This window comes from Hippopotamus amphibius, chromosome 12 (genome assembly GCF_030028045.1).
Source record: "Hippopotamus amphibius kiboko isolate mHipAmp2 chromosome 12, mHipAmp2.hap2, whole genome shotgun sequence".
In the NCBI taxonomy this organism is placed as follows: domain Eukaryota; kingdom Metazoa; phylum Chordata; class Mammalia; order Artiodactyla; family Hippopotamidae; genus Hippopotamus; species Hippopotamus amphibius.
The window spans coordinates 33951935-33975692 of record NC_080197.1 but is presented as its reverse complement, the minus strand read 5'-3'; the positions used below and the strand labels follow the sequence as shown (position 1 = coordinate 33975692).

General features: G+C 44.5%; 1 protein-coding gene and 1 non-coding gene across 12 annotated transcripts in view; one reads left to right on the top strand and one right to left on the bottom strand.

The window, feature by feature from the left end:
• DZANK1 (double zinc ribbon and ankyrin repeat domains 1) overlaps window positions 1–23758 on the top strand; it is a 65952-nt gene that overhangs the window by 9905 nt on the left and 32289 nt on the right. For 10 of the 11 annotated variants that reach the window (XR_009048504.1, XR_009048505.1, XM_057703409.1 and 7 more), the window contains exons 4-9: window positions 851–965; window positions 2320–2416; window positions 3403–3521; window positions 8653–8738; window positions 13102–13219; window positions 18839–18952. Coding sequence is in view for 9 of the 11 variants with exons in the window: in XM_057703409.1 (XP_057559392.1) it covers window positions 851–965; window positions 2320–2416; window positions 3403–3521; window positions 8653–8738; window positions 13102–13219; window positions 18839–18952 (649 nt within the window). In the remaining 2 variants the exon portion in view is untranslated. Of the gene's footprint in view, window positions 1–850; window positions 966–2319; window positions 2417–3402; window positions 3522–4583; window positions 4626–8652; window positions 8739–13101; window positions 13220–18838; window positions 18953–23758 lie in introns of those variants that run through there. The other variant, XM_057703411.1, reaches the window with a different exon arrangement.
• TRNAD-GUC (transfer RNA aspartic acid (anticodon GUC)) lies at window positions 4874–4946 on the bottom strand. The gene has a single exon. It is a non-coding gene; the product is annotated as a tRNA-Asp (tRNA).

Genomic DNA, 23758 nt, shown 5'->3' with positions numbered 1-23758 from the left:
AAGCTTGCTCGTATTTGAGGAATAACAGTTAAAATCTCCTAGGGCAGCGTGTATTATGCTACCCACAGCTGGGGTAAGGAAAATTCCCATGACTCATATGGAATGAATGATGTATAGGTAACTCCATTCTTTGTTTTAGAGTAGTTTGAGGCTTGAGGTATGACATCTTTATGGTGAGAGCAGTAGTTGGTCCCCCAGAACTGCCCCCCGTGAACCATGCCTCCCAGGGCAGCCCCTCTGCTCGGGGCTGGCCCTGTGACTTACTTTTTGACCAAGAGAATGCTCCAGGCAGGAAGCTGAGGCCAGACCACAGGACGCGTTGCAGTGTCTGCTCTGGTCTCTTGGAACATAAATGCTGCGGGGAGCTGGCCTCCATGTAGGGAGTTTGACATCCCTACAACTTCCACACTGTGAGGAAACCCAAGTTCACCACGTGGAGAGGGAGACGGACAGAGAGGGAAGGAGAGAGATGACTGGCCAGCCCAGGCCAGGCTTAGAACATGAGGGGAGAGACCATTTTGGACATCCAGCCGAGTCGGTCTTTGGATTGACTCCGGCCCCAGCTGACTCCTGACTGCAGCCACACGAGAGGCGGCAACCAGGAGCACAGCTGGCGAACCCACAGCTGTGTATCTTAAGACCTTACGTTTTGGAGTGTTTTGTTACCTGGCAAGAGAAAACCTGAAAAAGGCAAGACTATAGAAGCTGTAGTTTGGTTTCTCCAATTTGAAATGCAATAACTGTAGTCACTAGACTAAGGGACTTTTATGGAGTCATCTTAATTGCTGGGCATGTTGTCTTTCAATCTTTGTGTAACACATAGACTTTTTCTGTTCTGAATAATTTTCAGAGACTGCAGACAGAGCGCCATCGTAACGAAGGTGTTTCAGGTGGACTATGTTCCACCAGATGCAGTCTCTTCAGAAGACAACGTGGAAAGTGTCCTCAAAGATCCTCCAAAGCAGGTATGTGATGACAGATAAGGCATTTGGGTCCTCATGGCATCCTTGTTTCCTTTTCTCATGGGCACGTCTCCTCCTTCCTTTACCACCAGAGTCACTCTGTCCATTTCCAGATCCTTATGATTGGGGTCAGTATCAACCACTGCAGAGTATCTTTGCTGACTTCCCACCCTTTGGTCAGTCCCTCCTCCACCCCGCCCACTGGAGATTCCTGGCAAGCGTCATCGTCTCTGCTCCTGTGTCCTCAGTGGCTCCGCATACCTGTGGAAGAAAGCAGGGCCCTGTAGCCTGTCATCCCAAGAGTCAGTTTCTGCCCTCAGTCATCCTTTGCCTTGTGACTCCCCTGTTTACGTTCCGGCCACGCACACTGTGCTCTGCCTCTGCTCCCCTAGCACCCAGGCCTTCTCCTTTTATAAAATGCTTTGATGCTGTGACTCCTTTGCTCCTTGTCTGTCTCTCCATGGCCTGTAAGCTCCCAGAGCACGTCTGCCGTGCTCAGCGTCTTGCGTGGGGGCAGGTAGGAGAGGGTGGAGCGTGTAGACTTGTTGACAAGATGCATCAGATGAGTAGAAACCCTCAGTGGGTGTGGCCTTCAATTATGTTGAAACCTTCACCCCCCAGTAGCTGCAAAGTCTCACCTCTTTGGAGAATGAATTAGACCTATCTAGAAAGGACATTTGGGTTCTGGGCGTCAGTGAGACGGATCCCAGGGTCAGAGGATGCATCAGCCCATGGGAAGGCAGCCAACCGAAAAAGTCTCAGTCATGGAGGTCTCCAGGGTGATGGGAAGTTTTTTGGGAGTCCCTTCAGTCTAATGATCGACCAGAGACCAGAGAGGAGGCTGTGGGAGTGGAGCAGTAGGTGCAGGTGTCGGGTGGGGCGCTGGGTCTACACTGGGCAGGGGCTGAGCCCACGTGTGGCAGCAGGTGCTCAGGCTTGAGCCAAGCATGAGGAATGAGCCCAAGGAGAAGAAAGTCCAGAGAGAAGTGTGTGTATGTTTCGGGGCCATGTGTGGGCAGGTAGTGGACAGAAGTTCTGTCTTTGCCCCTGGGTCTGGTGGTCCCTCTGTTGTCACTCTGACTCCCATGGTGGCGACATCCTGCCTGTATGTGCTGCCACCTGCCTCCTACTGGACCTGGTGGGGCTTCCCAGGCAGACGTGCGGCCAACCAGACAGGCCAGATTCAAAGCCCTATGTTTCCAGGGAAAGGTGAGACAGAGGTCACTTTGTGAAAATGACTGTAAACCCCTTTCAGGAAGAAGTGCAGCCTATGTCACTACCTCTACCATGGAACTTTTAATTTTCATATCGAAACGGGCATAGTTGAGGGACTGATATGCAATCTCTTCCCTCCTAGGAACTGAAGAATGGATTTGTTGAATCAAAAGGAAGGAAGAAATACAAGAATGTTGAAAATAAACTGGACTGGAGTGTTAACCTTGGAAAGTTCCCAGGTACGATGTGACAGGATGAAGATGAGATTGAATATTCCAAACCAGCAAACAGGTTCAGTGCTTGTGTTCTTGTCTGCAGAAGGGTTGGATAAGAAACACTGGAACAATAAAAGTAAGCTGTAATTTGACTTTCAATGCTTTCCTAGCTAACAGCTTAAGACCATGAGGAATGTTCAACCTGCCCAGCAGAGTCAGATAGATATCTTTATCAATTCATTACAACGCGGGAGATCATACACTAGAGGAGCCGTGGTAATCTCACCAACCAAAGCACAGATAACAGTTATTGGGGGAAGGGTGAACTTTGGATGAAATTTAAATGAAAGAAGAGTTTTGATAGGCTCAAGCAAAGCAGGGCTCAGTGTGAAATGGTCACCTTGAGGTATGGACTGGAGAAGGGGACCGGGGTTCTGTTACCTTGGAAACAACAGAAATAAACCTGGAATATTGTGCTTAGAAACCTTTCTCTGAAACTCTGCTCCAGGGTTGAAAATGTAGGCTACTTCTCTATGTCAAAGTGACTTGGGTCTTCCAGGCAAGAGTTGGATGTTTCATTCTTACTGATGTGATTTCAAACAGCAAAGTTTCTGATAATCTGATTTTAGAGAACAAGGTTTCTTGGCAAGTAAGAAACGGTAGTCACTCAAAGTGTGGGCTGTTACAACGTGTTACAGCTGCAGTGTGTCCTTGGGGCACATAATGTTTCCTGCTAACCTTGCAACTGGATTTATCCATTTTCCCAGCCTGGTGTGGAATATTGTGGAGTGTTGCAAGGCAGATTTTAATTTTCTCAGTCTCGGCTAATTCTTTTCTTTATTGCTATTAATTCAACTGAGTGGGAGCTTCTTTGTATAATTACTACTTTAGAGAAAGAATGTGACAACAGTGTCCCCTTATTTAAAGGTTTCTAAATATGAAGACACATTTGCATGAAGACATATATAATTACAGCTATTCACAGAATGACATTTTTGATATAATTGTAGACGTGGGTGAAAGAACTGACCCTAAAACTTTGAAAGATCTTCGCTTCTCAGAGAGTCCACGGGAAACCCCAGCTTTCCGTGAAGAATCAGGCTCTAGACCAGCCACCCAGCAGCCCCAGGTAAGTTCTAAAGAAAATCTTTAGGGTACTAAATATCTACTGTGCTTTTAATGCTTCTCATGAAATACTTTAAGGAAGTATCCTTGCCTTTTCACCACGTGCCAGGCACTGTTCCAGAGCTGGGGATACCTGGTTGAACAAGAAAGGCCCCTGTACTCATGGACCTCATATTGTATCGGGGACGGGGGCAGGCGTATAATAAATGTGAATAATCAAACAAAAAATTAAGAATAGTGATGTGTCGTGAAAAAGATATTGCTGGGTAACGGGATGGAGCAGCGGTTCTCCAAGTGTGGTCCCCAGACCAGTAGCATCAGTGTGACCTGGGAGCTCATCAGACATGCAGACCCTCAGGCCCCACCCCAGACCTTCAGAGTCACGGCCTCAGTGGGTGGGCCCAATCTTCTGTCTTAATTGGCCCTTCTTCTGAGATACACTCAAATTTGAGAAGCCCTGGGATAGAGAATGAACATGGAGGAAGAACAGTGTCCTAATTCAGGGGGATAAGAGAGGGCCCCCCTGAAAAGGTGACATTTTAATTGAACCTTCAAGATGAACAGAAATCAGCCCTGCAGAGACGTTGGCAGAGTAACATCAAGTTCAGCACAGTGAGGGGTCACAAGGAGGCCATGAGGATAGAGGCCGGTGAGCAGGGTGGGAGATGAGGTGGGGGGGGCACAGGTGGGGCCAGAGCTCAGGGCACTGTGCTTCTCTGATGTGGTTACACCTACGTGTCACCTGAGGGCTTTCAAACCGCAGCCTCAGAAATTCTGCCTTCTTCTGTCTGGTGTCAGGTTTGGGCATGGTTTAACATTTCTAAAATTCACCCATAAGTGATTCTGATTGGCAGTTGGCTGGGAATCACAGACGCTGGGGTGAGTCCCGTTGCGAGGAGTCTAGGTTTTCTTCTGATGGTGAAGAGACTCCATGTGGAGGGGAAGGCGTGATCTCATTGACATTTACAAGCTTTCTCCTTGGCCACAGTGTGGAGAGTAGAGGAGTAAGAGAGGAATGTTGCTCATGAGGCTTTAGCTCTGCGCAAGAGGTGATGGTGACTTGTGCCAAGGTTGCGGGAGTGGTGAGACAGGAGGCGGCCTTCTGAAGGTAGGGCTGGCAGGTTTGGCCGCGGGGTCAGGCGGATGGGGTGAGGGAAGGGAGGAGCCAAGTGTGACTCTCAGGGGTTTGGCCTGAGCGTCTGGAGATGATTGTACCATTTATCAGAATGAGGGAGACCAGGGAGGAGCAGGTGCTCAGGTCTCATCAGACATCCAAGTGAAGGTGGGTTTTTTCGGGGTTTGTTAGTTTTTTTTTTTTTTTTTTTTGGCTGCACCACATGGCATGTGGGATCTTAGTTCCCTGACCAGGAATCGAACCTGTGCCTCCTGCAGTGACAGCACGGAGTCCTAACCACTGGACCACCAGGGAATTCCCCAAGTGGAGGTGTTAAGTAGACTGTTGGACATGAAGATGCAAAGCCAGGGGAGAGGTCAGAGCTGGAGGTATTGGCTTGGCCAAAAAGTTCGTCTGGGTTTTTCTGTAGCATTGTAATGAAATATTCACTATCTAGATGGTATTTAAAGCTTGGGCCTAAGTGAGATCACCTGCCAGGGCTGGACAGAAAACGAAGAGAAGATGGCACAGACAAAATTCTTGACTTAGAGGTTGAGCAGAGGAGGAAGAGTCTAAGAAGTAAGAAAAAAACCGTGCTGTCATAGAAGCCGAGAGAAGAAAGGGTTTCGAGGGGAAGGCAGTGGTCATTACGCACGTGACTGAGCATTCAGCTTAGGCAAAGACGGGGACTTGCCCATTGGATTTGACAAGAGAGAGGTTTTACAACCTAAATAAAAGCCTCATCAATACATTCTTACTGTGTTACACAAGAAAGATGCCCTTATACGAGCTATCTTCTATAACTATGATAGCACTTTGATTTTTCAGTATTTATAAAATTCCATTTAGACTTTTGGCATCTAAGGGCACCCCAGGAAACTTTGCTCTCTTCCTCCAATTCTGAGCCTCAGGTAGAGCGTTCCTGGAGTCACATTCTCTATCCAACTGCAACTGCTTCTTGTGTACCCATGATTCAAGGCTGTTCATACTTATCCTCCAGTGTAAAGGAGGTCAGGAGCATGGTTCCCAGACCTGGCTGCACATCACAGCCACCTGGGGGGGAATTTTAAGTATGTATATAGATTACCAGCTACCTGCTCTTGCAGTGCTCCTAGGTAGTCTGATTCCATAAGCCTGAGATGGAGTCTGTGGGTGACCAATGGTCAGCCCAGTCTGAGAATCACCGGCCTGGAAGACCAATTATCCTTATCCCGAGGTCCAACTCCTTCCTTCCTTTCCAGTCCCCAGTGCCGTGGTATAACTCAGCCTGACCTCCTGGGTTCTTCCACCTGCCCATCCACTGCATTTTCTGGAGAACGACAAAGCCCAGGCCAGAGGACCACAGACCTAGTAAGGCCTGCCTGTAAACCCCTCTAAATGAACTTACAACCATCCCTGCAATAGAGGATTGCCCTTCCCAGTCTTCTAGGAAGAAGGATGACCTGGTTTCCAAATGGACTACTGAGCACACACGACCCCTGTGAGCAGTGCTCGCCACTGCAGCCCAAAGAATAATACTGCTTTTGAGAGGAGATAACATCGTTTTGAAGAATGAATGTATATGACAAAACATATTCATAACTTTTCAAAAAAACAGTCTCACATGTCCATAATTGTCTGTAATGTGTCTAGAAAGAATTTCTTCCTTGAGTATTAGATTTCTTTGCCCACCTAGTAATTTAAAGAGTTGTTTCCAAGGAAAAGATAAAGCAGAACAGTATATAAAGATCCCAAGGTTCAGATTCCCCCAAAAAACTAGGAACATGTGAACAAATTTAGGAATTTGACTAGAGTTCAGAGGGCCAAGGAGGCCAAAAAAGACCACAAAACTTTTCTCTTCCACCCTTTTCCTTCATGTGGTAAGAAATTCTTCTCATTACTCCAGCTCAGTCCTTACTTGAGCAAACATCGGCGTTAAGGATGGTGGCAGGTGTTACAACAGGTCAGCAGCCACCAGGGAGGCAGGTGTCTCTGAGCCGAGCCTCCGGCCCAGGGGTGCCATCAGGGATGAGGGGGCTGGGTGCAAGTTACAGCCTGGGCGGAAGGTGGAAGACAGCGGATGCCTGGCGTTCATGTCGGGGCCCAGAGCTGTGGGTTCTCTGGCCATGTGGAGTGAAAGCCCAGCTGGCCGTTGACCAGAAGGCCTGCAGGCTCAGCGCTGCCACCTCTGAGGAAATTGCAAGAGAAGTCACACACCTGTACCGGTCTGTGTTATAACTGAATTTAACATTTTAACAATCAAATTAAATGTTGATGCACTGTGGGGACAAGCATGTATGGTCCAGATGAAAGCCAGTCAGTGGCAGAACCAAATTTGGCCAATAGGCCACCACTTTGAGACTTCCGGGCTCAGCCATGTTAGATCTGACACAAGCAACTGAAAACCCTGGGCTGCTTCCCGGGGTCTGCGGCGTCAAGTCTGGAGTCCTGAGCTCTGACCACAGGCATTTTGGTCGGCAGGGAGCCTGCTGCGATCAGACAGGCTTGAGGACGTGACCCCACATGAGTGACTCAGACTTTCTGAGCCTCAGCCTCATCAGGAATGGGGATTACACACGCCTCCTAATATGAGAAGGACTTGGTATTTCTCTGGCATTTGTGCCAAAATGCATGACTCAGTATCCTCATGAGAAACATTGGGCAAAACCAAATTGAGGAAGATCCTCTAGGTGAAGATCATGAAAGACAGACAGACTGAGGAGCGATTCCAGATTAAGGGAGACAGAAAAGACATGACCACTAAGTACAAAGTGCGATACTGGGCTGGACCCTTGTTCAGGAGGAAATTATAGCTGTGAAGGCCATGGCTGGCACGGCTAACGGAATGTGAACAGAGATGTGTGGATTAGATACTAGTGTTGTATCACCACTGACTTTCCTGGTTTTGATGTTTGCACTTTTGTGTGAGAGGACACACCTGTTCTTGGGAAGTGCTACAGTGTTTGTGGGTGGTGGTTGTGGGGACCCTCACGACTGCAGGTTATTCTCATGCTTATTGGAGAGAATGGCGCACTGGGGACAAGATGTCAACATGAACGAAGTCGGAGTTACTTATACCATCCCTGCCACTTTTCTCTAAGTTGGAAATTATATCAAAAGAAAATGCTACAAAAATAAAATGGGAATAATATTGCCTATTGACCTTAGGAGGTCACTGTGAAATGTCAAGGGGATAATGGCTAAAAAGTGCCAGACACATTTTCCTACTGTCACACCCTCCTTAAGTGTTAGCTTCTCTCCTCCACTGTCCTCCTCCATCGGTCCTTTCTGTTCCCTTCCCCTGCCACTCCGACCCCTGGACTGTATCCGACCTCCAGGATGGGCCATCACTGCCCTGCCTCTGTGTCTTCATGCGTGGATTTCCTCTACTCGGAATTCCTTTTGTCCTTCTGTCCACTTGGCAAACTGTTCTTCACTCTCCCAGGCACAGCTCAGACGTTACCGCCCTGGGGAGCCCTTCTTCCTGCCGAGCAGGTGAATGGGATCGTAACCTCCCCAGGTTCCTGTGGGACTCAACACAGTTGTGTTACGACGCCGAGCCCATGTGTTTCAGTAGTTCGGATGTACACGAGTTCAGCTCCTTGAGTGCAGGCACTGTGTAATGTGTATCTTTGTCCCCCCACCCTGCGTCAAATACAGTGCCTGGTAGAAAGAGGATGCTCCAATTAAAATGTATCAAAGTGAGTTAAATGTTGCTGGATAACAGCAGGCGACTAGCGGGTGAGTCCTTTTCCCAGGCGTTTAATCTTTGAGAAAAATGGGTTTCTGAAATCTGAAATCTGGTCTGTCTGATGGTAGTTCAGATCTCTTTTCTTATAAACTTATTTTTAATGAAATATATGTATCTGATGATGAACAGCACTTTATTTTTTTTTAATTAAAATTATTACTTAGACTTTCCCCATCATGGTTTTTAAAAGATGGCTGCTGGATATGGTAGGACAAAGGACTGACATGAACTCAATGTAATTTTGCTGTACTGTAGCTTTTACCATGATTTTATATATATTCTTAATTTTAGTTCCCTGGTTTTGCACATATAACCGGCCAGAAGAGTTTGACAAGCACGGAGGTCATGAGGATTCAAAGGGAGACAGACTTTCTCAAGTAAGCACTGCATTCTCTTTACTGTTTCTTAAGTTCCGCTAAGATACCGTGTGGTCAGAAAGAATTTGAGGATGGGACATAACAGTGGTATTTGTCCCAACTGTTTTTTATTAAATTTTTACAGGATTTAAAGGTGCAAATGACCTACAATAAGCTGCTTTTTATTAAAGTTTTACAAAATTTAAAGGTGCAAATGACATACCATAGACTGCACTTCAAGAGCATGATTGGCATACATATAATCTTTAAACTATCACCACAATCAAGAAAATGAACAAATCCATCACCTCCAAGTGTCCTGCGTTGCACCCTTCTGAAATCCTCCCACGTGTCCCTCCCCACCCCCAGGCAGCTGTTGGTCTGTTTCTTGTCCCTGCAGCTTGGCTTGCATTTGATTCCATGTATAAATGTAATGATTCAGTGTTTACTCCTTTGCTGGGCGTCTTTTACTTCGCCTGATTACTCTGAGGGTCACCCATGGTGTTGCATGCATCAAGATGTTTATTTGTTTTTAATGCTGAGTAGTATCCCATTGTAGGGATACATCACAGTTTATTCTATTTCCTATTGACGTGCATCTAGGTTGTTTTCAGTTTTTGGCCATTACAGATAAGGCTGCTATGAACATTTGTGTACAAGTCGTCCTGTGCATATACACATTCATTTCCCTTAGGTAAATAGCTAGGAGTGGAACGGCTAGGTCATATGGTAGGTATACTTTTAACTTTTTAAGAAAACTGTCAAACTGTTTTCCTAGAAAGAGTTTGTACCATTTTACATTCCCACCAGCAGTGTATGAAGTATGAGAGTTCCAGTTTCCCTACATCTTCACCAACACTTTTTATTTCAGGCCATTCTAGTGAGGTGACGGTTGTGGTTTTAATTTGCATTTCCCTGGGGGCTGGGAGGGTGGGTGAAATGGCCGAAGGTGGTCAAAACGTAGACATTTTCAGTTGTAAAATAAAAAAGTCCTGGGGATGTAACATACAGCATGGTGACGATAGTTAACGATCCCTTATTGCATATTTGAAAGTTGCGAAGAGGGTAAATCTAAGAATTTCTCAACGTAAGAAAAAAATTCTGTAACTGTATGGTGATGGATGTTAACTAGACATTGTGGTGATCATTTTGTAGTATATACAATTATTGAATCACTATGTGGTACACCTGAAACTAATATAATGTATTATTTAAGTCTTCTCTGTCTTTACTCATTTTTTCTATTGTGTGGTCAATTATTGAGGAAATTATGCTGAAGTCTATGATTATGAGTTTGTCTACTTGTCCTTGTATTTCTATTAGCTCTTGCTTCGTGTACCTTGAAGCTCTATTATTAAATATATAAACCTTTTGGAATCTTATGTCCTGTTGCTGAATTGACCCCTTTATCATTACAAAACAACCTTTTTTTTAAAAAAATTAATTTTTATTAGAGTATAGTTGATTTACATTGTTGTGTTAGTTTCTGATGTACAGCATAGTGAATCAGTTATACATATACCTATATCCAATCTTTTTTGGATTCTATTCCCATATAGGTCATTACAGAGTATTGAGTAGAGTTCCCTGTGCTGTACAATAGGTTCTTATTAGTTATGTATCTTAAATATAGTAGTGTGTATATATCAATCCCAATCTCCCAATTTATCCCTCCCCCCTGAAACAACCTTTCTAACCCTGATAATACTCTTTGCTCAGAAATCATATTTGTCTGATATTAATATAGGCATTACTGCTTTCTTTTGATTAGTATTTGCATGATGTATCCTTTTTCATCCTTTTATTTTTAACCTATTTGTGTTTATTTAAAGTTGGTTTCTTTTAAGCAGCATATAGTCAGATCTTGCTTTTAAAAAATCCAGCAATCTCTGCATTTTGATTGGGTTGTTGAGAATTTATTGTGATTATTGATATTTTTTGTGATTATTGTGATTATTGTGATTATTATGATTTTTGATATGTTTGAATTTAAGTCAGCTGTCATGCTATTTGTTTTCTGTTTGTCTTATCTATTCTTTGTTGCCCTCCATTTTTTTTGGCTTACTTTTGGATTAATTGGGTATGTTTTATGATTCCTTTTTTTTTTTTGTATCCTTTGTTGGCTTATTAGCTGTAAGTTTTCTTTTAGTGGTTGCTTTAGGGTTTATAGTACATATTTTTAACTTATCACAGTCTGTCTTTGAGTAGTATCATGCCACTTCTTTTATAGCCTAAGGACCTTACTAGAGTATACCTCCAATAACTGGATAGCCACAGCCTTTGTGCTGTTGTGGTCATTTATTTTACTTCTACAAATATTATGAACCCATGATACATTCTTACTTTTATTTGATATAATCAATTATTTTTCACAGTCCTTTATACTTCTGTTGTGGTAAAATAACATAAATAGAATTTACCATTTTAACAATTTTTAAGTGTACAATTCAGTGGTGTTAAGTGTTGGGCCCCCATCACCACCATCTGTTTCCAGCAATTTTTCATCATCCCAAACAGATCTCAGTTCCCATTAAACAATATCTCCCCATCCCCCAATCCCTCCAGCCCCTGGTAACCTCTGTCCTATTTTCCGTTTCTGTGAATTTGCCTGTTCTAGTTACCTCACATAAGTGGAATCAGACAATATTTGACCCTTGTCTTATTTCACGAGCATAGTGTTTTCAGGGTTCACCCATGTTGTAGCATGTATCAGAATTTCATTCCATATTAAAGGTAAAAAACATTCCATTGTATGTATGTACCACATTTCACTTATCCATTTGCCTGTTGATGGACATTTGAATTGTTTCCACCTTTTGACTATTATGCATCCTGCTGCCACGGACATTGGGGTACAGGCATCTGACTCCCTATTTTCAATTCTTTTGAATTTATGTACCTAGTATTTACCTAGGACTGAAATTTTTGGATTATATGGTAATTTTATGTCTAACTTTTTGAGGAACTGCTAAACTGTTTTCCACAGCAGCCGTATACTTTACTTTCCCACCAGAAATGCACAAGGGTTTTAGTTTCTCCATATCCTCACCAATAGTTATTTTCTATTTTTCTCATAGTCATCCTAACAGCTGTAAAGTAGTATTTCATTGTGGTTTTGATTTGCATTTCCCTAATGGCAAGTGATGTTCAGCATCTTCTTTGGGGTAATGCCTATTCAAGTCCTTTGCCCATTTTTGAATTGAGTTGTTTGTTTTTTGTTGTTACTTGGAAGAATATTTTATATATCTTGGATGTTAATCTCTTATCAGATAGATGATTTGTAAATATTTTCTCCCATCTGTAGCTTGTCTTTTCAGTATCTTGATAGTATTTTTTGATATTCAAAATTTTTGAAGTTCAATTTATCCATTTCTTTTGTTGCCTGTGCTTTTGGGATCACATCCAAGAAATCATTGCTAAATCCAGTGTCATGAAGTTTTTTCTTACATGCCCTTCTGGGAGATTTATAAATTTACCTTTTACATTTAGGTCTTTGGTCCATTTTGAGTTAGCTTTTGTATATGGTGTAAGGTATCAGTCCAACCTCATTCTTTTTCATGTCACTATCCAGTTTGGTTGAAAAGACTATCCTTTCCCCAAGTAGACTCAACTACAAAGGCTGGTGGTTGTTGAGAGGCCATGATAGAGACTGGTGCAGGCAACCAAGCCATCCAGTGCACAGTATCCAAACATCATAGGTGCCAAGCAGTTCAGACAGGTCACGGGATCAGGGCCCCAACCTGCCTGGAAATGCCTGGCGGCAGCAGCGTTATTCACGAGGGAGCCCAGGCCTGCGAGTCCTTTCCCTTTGGCCGATATCTGGAACCAGGTAGGTGGGTGAGGGCTAAAGGATGGGACCCAGCTGCCTAGGAAATGGGGCCAGACATCACTGGGGCAGGGCCTCGGACTCCTCCCAGGTGAGTGAAGATGAAGGCAGGGCTTGACTGTCAGTGACTCCAGAGTGCCGGGTAAGAGGACTTGTCGTTCAGGCTGGGCTCAGCGTCAGGTGGGAAGTAAGGAAAGTGCAGCATGGACATTCCTGGAATTCTCAGGACTCCCCTGCACACACGCCAGATCCAAGGTGATGGGACAAGCGGGGCCCCGCTCGGAACTGGGTCAGGGCTGCTGATGAACTGCTGCTGTGGTCGGAAGTGAGCTGGGCCCAGCCTCCGGGAGAAGGGCACCAGCAGCCCCAGATGTACGGCCACTTTGTAATAAAATGAATAGAGAAGCATCTCCCATCTTGAACTTGTTACATAGCCTTTGAGAGTGTTCTGCTTTGTTTTATTTTATTTAAAAAAAATTTGAACGCCTGCAGGTTGTCACTTGACTTCTTATCATGCGCTCATAGAACAAGGCCAATCAGGACCCTCTCCCATTGCAGGTGTGCCCACTGCCTCGTGCCCCGCCCATCTGACCCCTTTGCCCGCTACTGTCTAGAATGTGGCTCTTCGGTCCCGCCCATCTTCGGCTGTCGTCTCCCACCCCCAGAAGGAGCTCAGGTGAGCAGCCCAGTCCTTACAAGCTTCTGCCATTGGTTTATCTGATCTTTCTTTGCAGCAGGAGCATGGTACCAGGCACACGTGAACCACAAACAGAAATATGTGTTGAAAAAATTCTGGCAAGTGAATCTTGTACTATCCAGACTCCTACTTAGGAATGAAAAACTTGTTTGTATTGCCATTTTTTGTGTGTGTGACCTCGAAGAAGCATAGGCTCAGAAAGTGTGAAATCTCTTTATTTCAAGGATTCACATATGAATAAATAGATGTTTCCTACTCATACGATATTTCATAACCTGGGGGCAATAAGGAAATCTATTCTAGAAATAAATGACCAGAAGTACTAATTACAAGTCCGTATATCTATAAGATACATCATTCTGTCCAGAGAAGCTGTTTATATACGCTATAGATTGATCAGTATATCTACATTTAAAAGTTTTAGCTAAGTGTAGATAATAATTGATGTTATCCTACCATTAAGTTTGTAGTTAGTTAGAAGACATTCTTGGCTTACTAAAAACCAAAACCTTCACCAAAATGTGTTCATCTTTTATGCACTTGATACTTTGGGTTTTTTAAAATTTTATTTATTTTTCTTTATTTTTAATAAATTTATTTATCTATTTATTTTTGATAGCATTAGGTTCATTGCCATGCACAGGCTTTCTCTAGTTGCAGAGAGTGAGGGCTTCTCATTGCGGTGGCTTCTCTTGCTGCAGAGCACAGGCTCTAGGCACACGGGCTTCAGTAGTTGTGGCACTCAGGCTCAGTAGCTGTGGCGCATGGGCTTAGTTGCTCCTCAGCATGTGGGATCTCCCTGGACTAGGGATCAAACCCATGTCCCCTTCATTGGCAGGTGGATTCTTAACCACTGCGCCACCAGGGAAGTCCCCAAAATGATTAACTTTGAAACATCTGTACTGCCTGTAAATTATATTGATTAACATGTTCTAATGTAGAAACAGCTCTGTAATTTGACCTATTGAGTTCTTGCTGTGTCCTGCTCTCAGCTGGGTTTCTGGAACTCAAAGGGGTGGATCCTACTCCTAGGATTCCAGACCCAAGACACTCAGGGTTGCATTAGGGAGATGCAACACAGGGATGTCTCTCAGCTCCAGATCCACTCTACATCATCCTGCTTGTGGATTTCTCCCTTGCCAACTGGCTTGGCGTTAATTTTTCTCAGCAGAGGCTCACTGCTGGGAGGGCCACTGCAGGAGAACGAGCTTGGCTCCTCTTCCTGTTTGTGCTATGCTCTGGTGGTGCTCAGCTAGCCTGCAGGACACCTGGTTGTTCATCCTGGTGAATTGCATGGCATCTCATGAACAGCTTCTCAGTGGGCTCCATGGGTACCTGCCCAGCTTGCAGAACGTCTCTCAGGCATCCTGGGGGCAGTTTCCCAATAAGTTTCAGCAGCAGCCTGCACATGGCTTCCCAGCATGTCCTGCCAGCTCCCTGGGGGAGAGTCCTCATGAGTTTCATAGGACCCCGCCTGCTCGGGGGCCAGCTCTGGTCTCTGTCACCCCAGTGGACTTCTCTGCCATCCAGTGTGTGACAGCCACACCTGGTTCAGTAATGCCTCTTCCAGATTCGACCCTCTTCAGGTTCTGTGCCTCAGCCGGAGTGGCAGTGGCTTCTCCTTGTCCTGGGTAGTCCTGTATCCTTTAGAGTTTGATTTACCCAGTAGTAGTTACTCCTCTGTTATTAGTTAATAACTATTTATGTTAAACTTTCCCTGTTTATATTACCCTGTGGTTTCTTTCCCCTGACTGGACTCTGACTGATACAGAATTGGTACCAGGAGTGGCTCCAGGAACCAGACCTGCAAAGAAGGGGTTTTGGAAGTGGCTTGGTCCTTCCCTTTGCTCGGAAGTAGTGCTGAGCCCCTGGCCAGTGGGAGACAGGACGCTAGTAATTGTACCATGAAGTGGGTGTCACAGTAAGTTGAGCTGTCACATGGGGCTGGTGGTGAGGAAGCATCACGTAAAGCTAGCCTCTTGGGTGGCCAGGTGGCTGCTGCACCTGACGGTTGTGGCAGCGATGGTGATGCAAGGACTGTGGTGTGGACGGTTCTCCTGAGCACCTGGGAGCATCACGGAAACTGACAAGCTCAGGACCTTTCACTTATAATCCGAGAACCAGAGTGCTCCCGTGGCAGCCCTAACAGAACCTATTTCTTATAGCCCCAGGGCCCTACTGCTGAAAGCAGACTCTAGCTGAATATGTTGGTGAGTTACAGCATCAGCTGAATTCACTTTGTCACCACATTTCTTTTTGTGAAAGTTCGGGTATGAATTGGGACAGAGTAGGATCCTGAAACTGGGAATGGAGATGTTGGCTTGGACCCAGAGAAAACGCACCGTCTTGATTCCCTCTGAGCTTCATGCTGGTGGGTGAGCTGGCCCTCCTTTGTGAGCATCCTTCCTTTCCTTGAAATCTCTGTGATTACCTCGCTTGGGGCAGTGGCCTTGAAAGGGGATGTGTATCCTCCTCAAGACTCACTACAGCCACCCTGTAGCATCACTGCGGTCTAGTCCCTGCTGCTCTAGAGGGACAGGTGCACGCTGGGATCCAGGACAGAAAGGCCGCATGTGGAAAGAGGAGCGCAATGTTGCTAACGTGTATTGGCAGAATCTTAGGGAACAGGTGTGGGTGTGGATTTTAAATGAAGGCAGAATGTAACACTGCGTTGGGCCAAATTCACTGATATGCACGCGTCTTTTATAGATTCTGGATTGATTTAATGTTAGCTAATGCAGCCGGCAGTGGCTCCAGCTGCCTTTGGGGTTGGCTGACTAAAGCTTGGACTCAGTAGTAGCCTATATGTTCAGTGAGACTGCGGTGCCAGGACTCTCCTGATATCATGTTGGAGGAGGTTTGTCATATGTGTCGTGTGTTCCTCCAGCTCTCACCTGTATTTCACAAGAAGACTCAGAAGACACTTCCTTTACTAAGGCATTAGAGTAAGAAATACATATTAGTAAAAGGAGTGCCTGCATCCTTGAAAAGTTCCATGGCTGCTTTTCTTGGAGTCCAGACATGATCAGGGGCGGATGCTGCTGTTGAGATGGGTGCCCTGATCTCAGGGGGCTAATGGGATTCTAGAGGTCAAGCGGCAGCACTTACCTGCCAGAGACAAGGCGGGCACATCTCTCATAAAAGGCCACAGCGACGTATCAGTTATCAGAATCTGATCATGGTATTCCTGAGAATGAAGCAGAGGGGCAGCCTGCTAGCGTCTTCCTTGCTTTATATAATGGAAAAGAAAAACTCCCATGTTTTGTAGCCAAAAATGACAGAAGGGAGGCTGGGTCGCCTTGAGGATGGACCCTGCATCATGGCAAGTACATATCATAAGTCGTCCTTGAAGCCTTTTCCAAAGGGACCTGCTGCCTTGAGGAAAACGAAATGCCCAAAGCTTTGGGGGATTACTAGGTCCTAGCTCTGAGTCGAGGCTAAATCCTGGGAGATCCAAAAAGCCACTGTGGTCCACCAGTCCAAGTTGGGGCTTGGAGTCATCAGGTGATAGGCAGAGCCTCACCTCAAGGCTGACCCACAGTTTTTGCTTCATGTGTTCTGGGGACTTGTTGCTACACTTATAATTGCTGTGCCTTCCTGGCTTATTGACGCTTTCACCATCACAGAATGTCCCTCTTTGTCTCTAGTATTATTTCTTGTCTTTAAAGTCCTTTTTTCCTGATATTTATGCAGTCACTCTAGTTCTCTTAGCCTTACTATTTCTATTATATACCTTTTTCTGTACTTGTATTTTCAACCTATTTGTATCTTTGAATCTAGAGCATGTCTCCAGTCAGGCATCTCTCTCTTTTTTTCTATGCAGTCTGACAGTCTCTGCCTTTTAAGTGTGGTGTTATAGTCTATTCACATTTACTGTCTTTAATGATGTACATATGCTGTTTTACTGTTTGTTTTCTGTTTGTCTCACGTCTTTTTTTTTGTTCCTCTGTTCCTCCTTTGCTTCCTTCTTTTGTGTTAAATAAGTAATTTTTAGTATGCCATTTTAATTCCTATGTTTCTTATGTTAATTTTTTTTTTTTTTACTGTTTTAAAAGTTCTTTTCTTTCCTTTTTTTTTTAAAGTTATTTTCTAACAGAGCTCTAGGGATTACAGCATACTCCTAATTTCTCACAGTCTATTTCAGAATAATTTAACTTAAATCCAGTAATATACAGAAATTTTGCTCCAATATATCCTCTTTTCCTCTCCTCAGAGACCATTTCTATTCACTGGTTTTCCTCTGAGTACAAGTTGCACTTTCTTGTTTTTTGCATGTCTCAAAATTTTTCCTTGAATTTTGGACATTTTAGATAGTATAATAAGTCTGGATTCTGACTTTTTCTCCTTGTGCTGTTGTTTGTTTTTTTGTTTGTTTGTTTACTTGGATTAACTATTTCAAGTCTGTCTTCCTTGCAATTTTCAGCCACTAATATCAGGTTTTTCCCCTTGTTTTATTTTTAAGCCTGGGATCACCCCTGGGTGTGCATAGCTTAGAGTTCAGTTGAAGATTGGCCAGAACTTGTGCTCAAAAACCTTGGTCCTTTAAGGCAGCAGTCCCCAACCTTTTTGGTACCAGGGACCGGTTTCACAAATTTTCCATGGGCAGGGGCAGCGATGGGGAGCAGCAGATGAAGCTTCACTGACTCACCCGCCGCTCACGTCCTGCTGTGTGGCCCGGTTCCTAATAGACTGTGGATCAGTACCAGTCCGCAGCCCAGGGGTTGGGGACCCCTGCATTAAGGCTTCCCATCTCTGCTAGTGGATCTGTGGTGGGCTGGGTGCAACTTCAAACCTCAGGCTGTTTTCAGGTCTGCCCCAGCTCTTGATGCCAAGCTCTCTTGCATCTCCACGTGCAGCCAGGGATGTGTGGGTGGCTTGGACCGTCTCAGGTCTACTCTGCACATGTGAACATCCTCCAGTCAACTAAGGGTGCAGGGGGAGTTTGCCGAGCCCCCTGGAGACGACCGACCTTCTGGAACTCCCTGTCAAGTCCCTGGCTAGCTGTGGGCTCATCAGTTCCCCCGAACAGGACCATGAGCTCAGGCTAGTGGATCCATTGTCCCCCTGTTTGCTTGCCACCGAGATCATCACCTTAACTGTGCTCCAAAGCATGCCAGCCCTGCCCGTCAGCGGCTATGCAGCTGCTGGTTTTCAGAGCCCGCCCTGCTCTGGTGCAGCTTCCACACTGGTGGAGCTGGAGGAGGATGGGGACAGCCCAGACAAGACCCAGCAGACATGTGGTGTCCTTGTCCAGAGTTCAGGACTTTTCAGTTTGTTGTCTGTCTTTGGTTGACTTTCAGAATTTTTTAACAGTTTTATACAACTTTATAATTGCTTTTCGGAGAGAAGATTTGTTGGTTTCCTTACTCCATCATGCTGTAAGCTATTTTATTTTTCTTTTCTTTACCTCTCTTTTTTCTTTTCTTTACCTTCTTCACCTCTCTCTTCTACAATAAACATGTTTTTACTTTAATAGGAAAGAAATAAGAATAGAAGTAGTAATTATTTAACAGAAATTTTTACAAAAGCAAATTAAACCTTACATTTTAAGACCTACTCATACCTTCGGTTTTTGCCAACCCGATCTTGTTTGTGCAGATGGGCTTATGTGCAGAATGTGAAAACCTGGTGCCCATGAACACGCCCATCTGTGTGGTCTGTGAGGCCCCTCTCGCCCCACAGCTGCAGCCACAGGCCAGCCTCCGCCTGAAGGTAATGAAATGTGAATCTGTAAAAGTATGAATAAAGCACATAGAAATTAATGTTCGAACCATGAAACATCTTTCTTCAGCTGATGGAATTGGCTAATAATTGATAAGCTGATACCTGTGAACAAAATCCACTCTCATTTTTGGAAAGGCATCTATCTGCCCAAGAGTTTAACTTGTCAGTAGGATCTAAGCATCAAGAGGGATACACAGAAATGTGTTTGTTCCCTGAACATGGATTTGGAGGACAAATTGCACTGCAGCTAACACAGTTTTTTACTTCATATATTTAAAATTGAACATTGTAAGTAATTCTGGCTTTTAGTCTTGTCCTTAAAGTCACTTCATGTTTTTGTTTGCTTTGTTTGGTCATGGATCTCTGTTAACGTAGAAAAGAAGGATTACAACTAGTCACACGGATGAAAAAGTTAAGTATCATCACGAACATTCAAAAAACCTTGTGAGACAAGTGACGTGATGCCATGAAAATTTTTTTGGACTCTACAACTGAATCTTTTCTCCATTTTTCAATTTATAGTCCCGTTCACCTCCTTTTTACTTGACCTCAGATAAAGGTCACTAGAGGACAAAATAGATTTAATAAAGATAACTCTGGGGATTAAAAAAGTAAGAATTTTTAGCAGTAAGGGAAGTGCGTGGATTTAATGTACAATTAGAACTGTAACACTCCGAAAATGACCTTGTGGAGTCTCTGTGGTCAAAATGTATTGCAGTTTATGAGAGAAAAGTTAAGTCCACTTCTTCTTACGTGTCCCAGCTCCCCTTCACTGTGAGCAAAAAGTTCAAGAGTGTCCCAGGCTAAGTAAACCTTCAGAAGTGAGATTTTGAAGAACTGGCTGGGCCAAGGTCAAGTAGATGAAAATTTACTAAGCTTTTTGTTTGATGACTATTTTCAATCTTAAGAAACTCTGGAAGTCACTGCAGGAATCCACCATACAGCCCTGGAGGCCTGTCTCCAAACTTCTTCTGCGTGAGAGTGAGAAACAGCTGCTCTCTTGCTTAAGCCACCGTTCTTTTGGCTGTTCTGTCAATCACGGCAGAACCTATTCTCATGCATATTTACATTATCCAGGATGTTTGAAGATAATATCATTTCGAACCCTTTGAACTATTCAAAACAGGAGGAATGGGGGTAAGTGTTAGCTGAGAGTCAAGTTTGGTACACATCATGCCACCTCCAGCATTTGAAACCCAGAGTTCTTCCCATGTTGTGGACAGGCAGGAGGTCCAAAGGTATAAGTAATTTTTTCCTTCAATTTGTGGATCCTCTATTAAGGATAAACATAAGACTTTTATAGTGATTAGGAGTGTCAAATCCAGGAGTGACACCTTTTTAAAATACAATTTTGATGAGAGAGAGACAATCACTTGAAACTGATTTCTACTCTATTAAAGGGCCGAAGACAGAACATATACCTTATAAAGAGGAAACCAACTGATGATTCAAAGATGAAATTTAGAAAATCAAGACTGTTTGACTTCCACTGTTGAGTTTTCAAAGGGAATCATGAAATTACTGAGTATATAAGCTTCACATTAGCTAAAAATGCCTCAAATTGGTAAAGGGCTCTCTGAAACATTAACTTTCTCAAGATCTTAGGGAGTAGTGATTTAGGGTACCTTTATCATTTTCTCCAGAAGTGAGAATCTCGTGACCATTTCTGCTGGTGTTTTTTCTGTGGTGTTGTGCCTCTTTTAGCATTGGGCTCTTATGGTTTACTAGCACTTTTAATAAAGACATGGCTTCAGCAAGTGTATAGCTTATACTATTAGTTAAGCTACTTAGCCGTGCTGCTTTTACCAAAACATTTGGATCACCCTTGGCACCCCACCCTCTTCTGTTTTGTGTACTTTAGACATACACGCTATATTCTGCACCCTAAGAATTTACTGGAATATGTCTGAATTCCCAGCAGTGCCAAGATAGCACAGGGAATGGTGTGAGCCTGAGAAGCAGTCACTAGACACCTGCTCTAGGGTCACTGAATGGGGACGATTTGGGGAGGGGCCTGAGGAAGAAGCAAGGTCCCCAGGCAGCTGGCATCCCTCACCACGGCGCAGCCATGAACCTTCCTTCAGGTTCACCCAGTTCCTCTGGGTTCCACCTTGCCCCTCCCACGCCGGCCATCAGGTGCTGAGGAGCTCTTTCAAAGGCACCTTTTGATGTGGCTTTACCAGCTGCTTCCTGGACCACCGTCTGGGGTTCTGCTCACTGCGTTCCCCAGGCTGTGACCCCTGCACCCACTGCCTGAGAGATCTGGGCCCCCCACTTGCCGTGGTGGAGGTGGCAGTCTTGGTGGTGGCAAGGGGCACAGAAGAGGATTCGTCAGCTCTTACCGGGGCCAGGGCCAGGGATAGCTTTGAAGAGGGGGTGTCATCTGAGCAGATGTTGTGGGAGGCTCAGGCATTTGCTAAATGGGAAGGGGTGGGGCAAAGAGAAGTGACTCGTGGGTGTGTGTTCATGTATGAAGTGGGGGAGGGAGGCATGCCAGGAAAACACACGGAGACCGGGAACTGCAGGATGTGCCCCAAAACTTTGCAAGTTGTTTGGGTTTGTGAGCTGCAGAAATGCTGGCGGGGGCCTGTAGGCAGCGGGAAATGGCGCCTTCTCTACCCTTCTTCCCAGTGGACCCTGCAGGGTTGAAAGCAAGGACAGCTTTTAATCAGACTTGATTTTTAGAGAGACCTTTGTCACCGTAACATCTGACCTGGTGGGAAATGTCTGATTTTTATGACCAGACAATCATTATTGCTGTTACTCACAGAAGGACCCTGGTTAGAAACCTTCATCCCAGGGGCATCCCAAGATGTTACAAGGGTGATGGCTTTTTAGCTCACATTCTCACCCAGAGAGCCGCCTCTGAGGTCAGTGGGAACACCTGTGTAAGCTGCTCACGGAAGCCAGCAAGCCTTCCTTCCCTCCCCAAGGCACCGGCAAGGCCAGCTGACAACTCTGCTCCCACTTCTAGGTTGGTCTCCATCTCGCTCCACTGAGTGCACAAAGAACCATCGGTCCTCTTCCTGCCGTGATGCAGACAGACCCACTCGCTGTGGCAGGCTTGTCTGGTGTTGATGTAAAGCCCTTGTCAATGCTGAGGAAGTTTGCTCCATCAGATGCTTGTTTTTACTGCCAGGATGAGAAGATATAGTAGCAGGAGTTTCTTCTTTTATCCTCTGTCCTGTATTTCAGAATAAGAAAGGATTTTATGCTTTTTAAAATTTTCCAATTTTTGGTAACACGTGAAATGGTCCAAAGATACACAATGAAATATGTAATTTCCCAACCCCACCTCTATTTCTATTCCCTGAAATAACCAATGATAGCAGCTTAGTGAGTGTCCTTCTAATGTATTTTTCTACATGCACAAAAACATTCATACATAGTCACACATTTAAATTTGGTTTTGTTTGCTTGCTGCTTTCTTTCTTTTTTTTTTACAAAAAACAAATGCATCCTGTTGGCCATTTTCTAAAGCTGAAAACTAATGTCACCATCTCCCCTTTCACCAGAGCACATGAACTCATTTAGAAAGAGATCTTCAATTTCCTTCAGGCTCTAACTAGCAACACACATTGCACCTCCAGGACACCCTTTGTATTTGGGGTTCCTGGAATCTGCAAGGCTTAGGGCTGAGATCCACGTGAAGTCATTACTCTGAAAGAGATCTGATGACTCACACGGCGAGGACACAGTACCTCCTATGAGACCCCAGACTCTCGCCCAGTGGTTCTGGGATAAAAGCAATGTAACCACAGCTCTGAGTCAAGTTGACCTTGGCATCTTACAAAGTCCGCTTTGAGATTAAGTTTGCAACAACCTACTGGCCTGTGTCCAAAATTCTTCCTCATTTCGTTGTGTCAATTAAAGCTTATCATTTGGGAGATTAGAAAATTGTTCTCATCTTCCAGCTACTTTGTAAGGAAAAGTTTTACCGCCGTGACTAAGCTGGGTCCACGAAATTGCTTAGACCCGTTCAACTGGTCAATGTGTGACAACTGCTATTGACGAGGCAGCAAATGAGGGTATTGACTTTTTAAAAAGTGCTTGTTGTAAATATTTAGCATCCTCATTAAGGCCATCTGGTGGTGGCCTGAGTCCCACATCGTCCCTATGGATATACATAAATCTATGACGTAGTGATTGTGAATACAAGATTATTTCTATCTGTGGGTTCATGGTCACTCTGCTTCAAGAAGTGAGCCACATGGTGTCAAAAAGCCACCCCAGAAACCACGAAGAAAGCCTGTCAACCAAGAAGGCTGTGCTTTTACTGGACCTAATACAGTGAGATAAACCAGCGCTTTGACCATTTTAGCAGCGTCTCATAGGGGAGAAGATGGGGGAAGGTATTTATGGGGTTTCGGTACTGTGGTTGGGCGATTCTAAAGAGAATTTGACAAAAGTGAAGCCTAAGATAAACGGTGAGCTTTGGAGGATGAGGATGTGTCAGTGTAGGTTCATTGGTTGTGACAAATGTGCCAGCTGGTGCGGGATGTTGATGGTGGCGGAGGTTGTGTGTGTGTGTGGACAGGGATGTATGTGGGAGCTCCCTGCAATGTCTGCTCAGTTTTGATGTGGACCTTAAACTGCTCTAAAAAACAGAGACTATTAAATTAAAAAATGTTAAAAGAGAGTTTTTCTAGGCAGGATTGGGCAGAGTTAGTTTGGATTGGGCAGAGATGTCAGGCTAGTTTAAATTTTTTATTTATTTAAATAAAAATTTCGTATCTTTAAAGTGGTGATGTTTTGATATACATGTACAGAGTGAAATGATTACTTCAGTCAAGC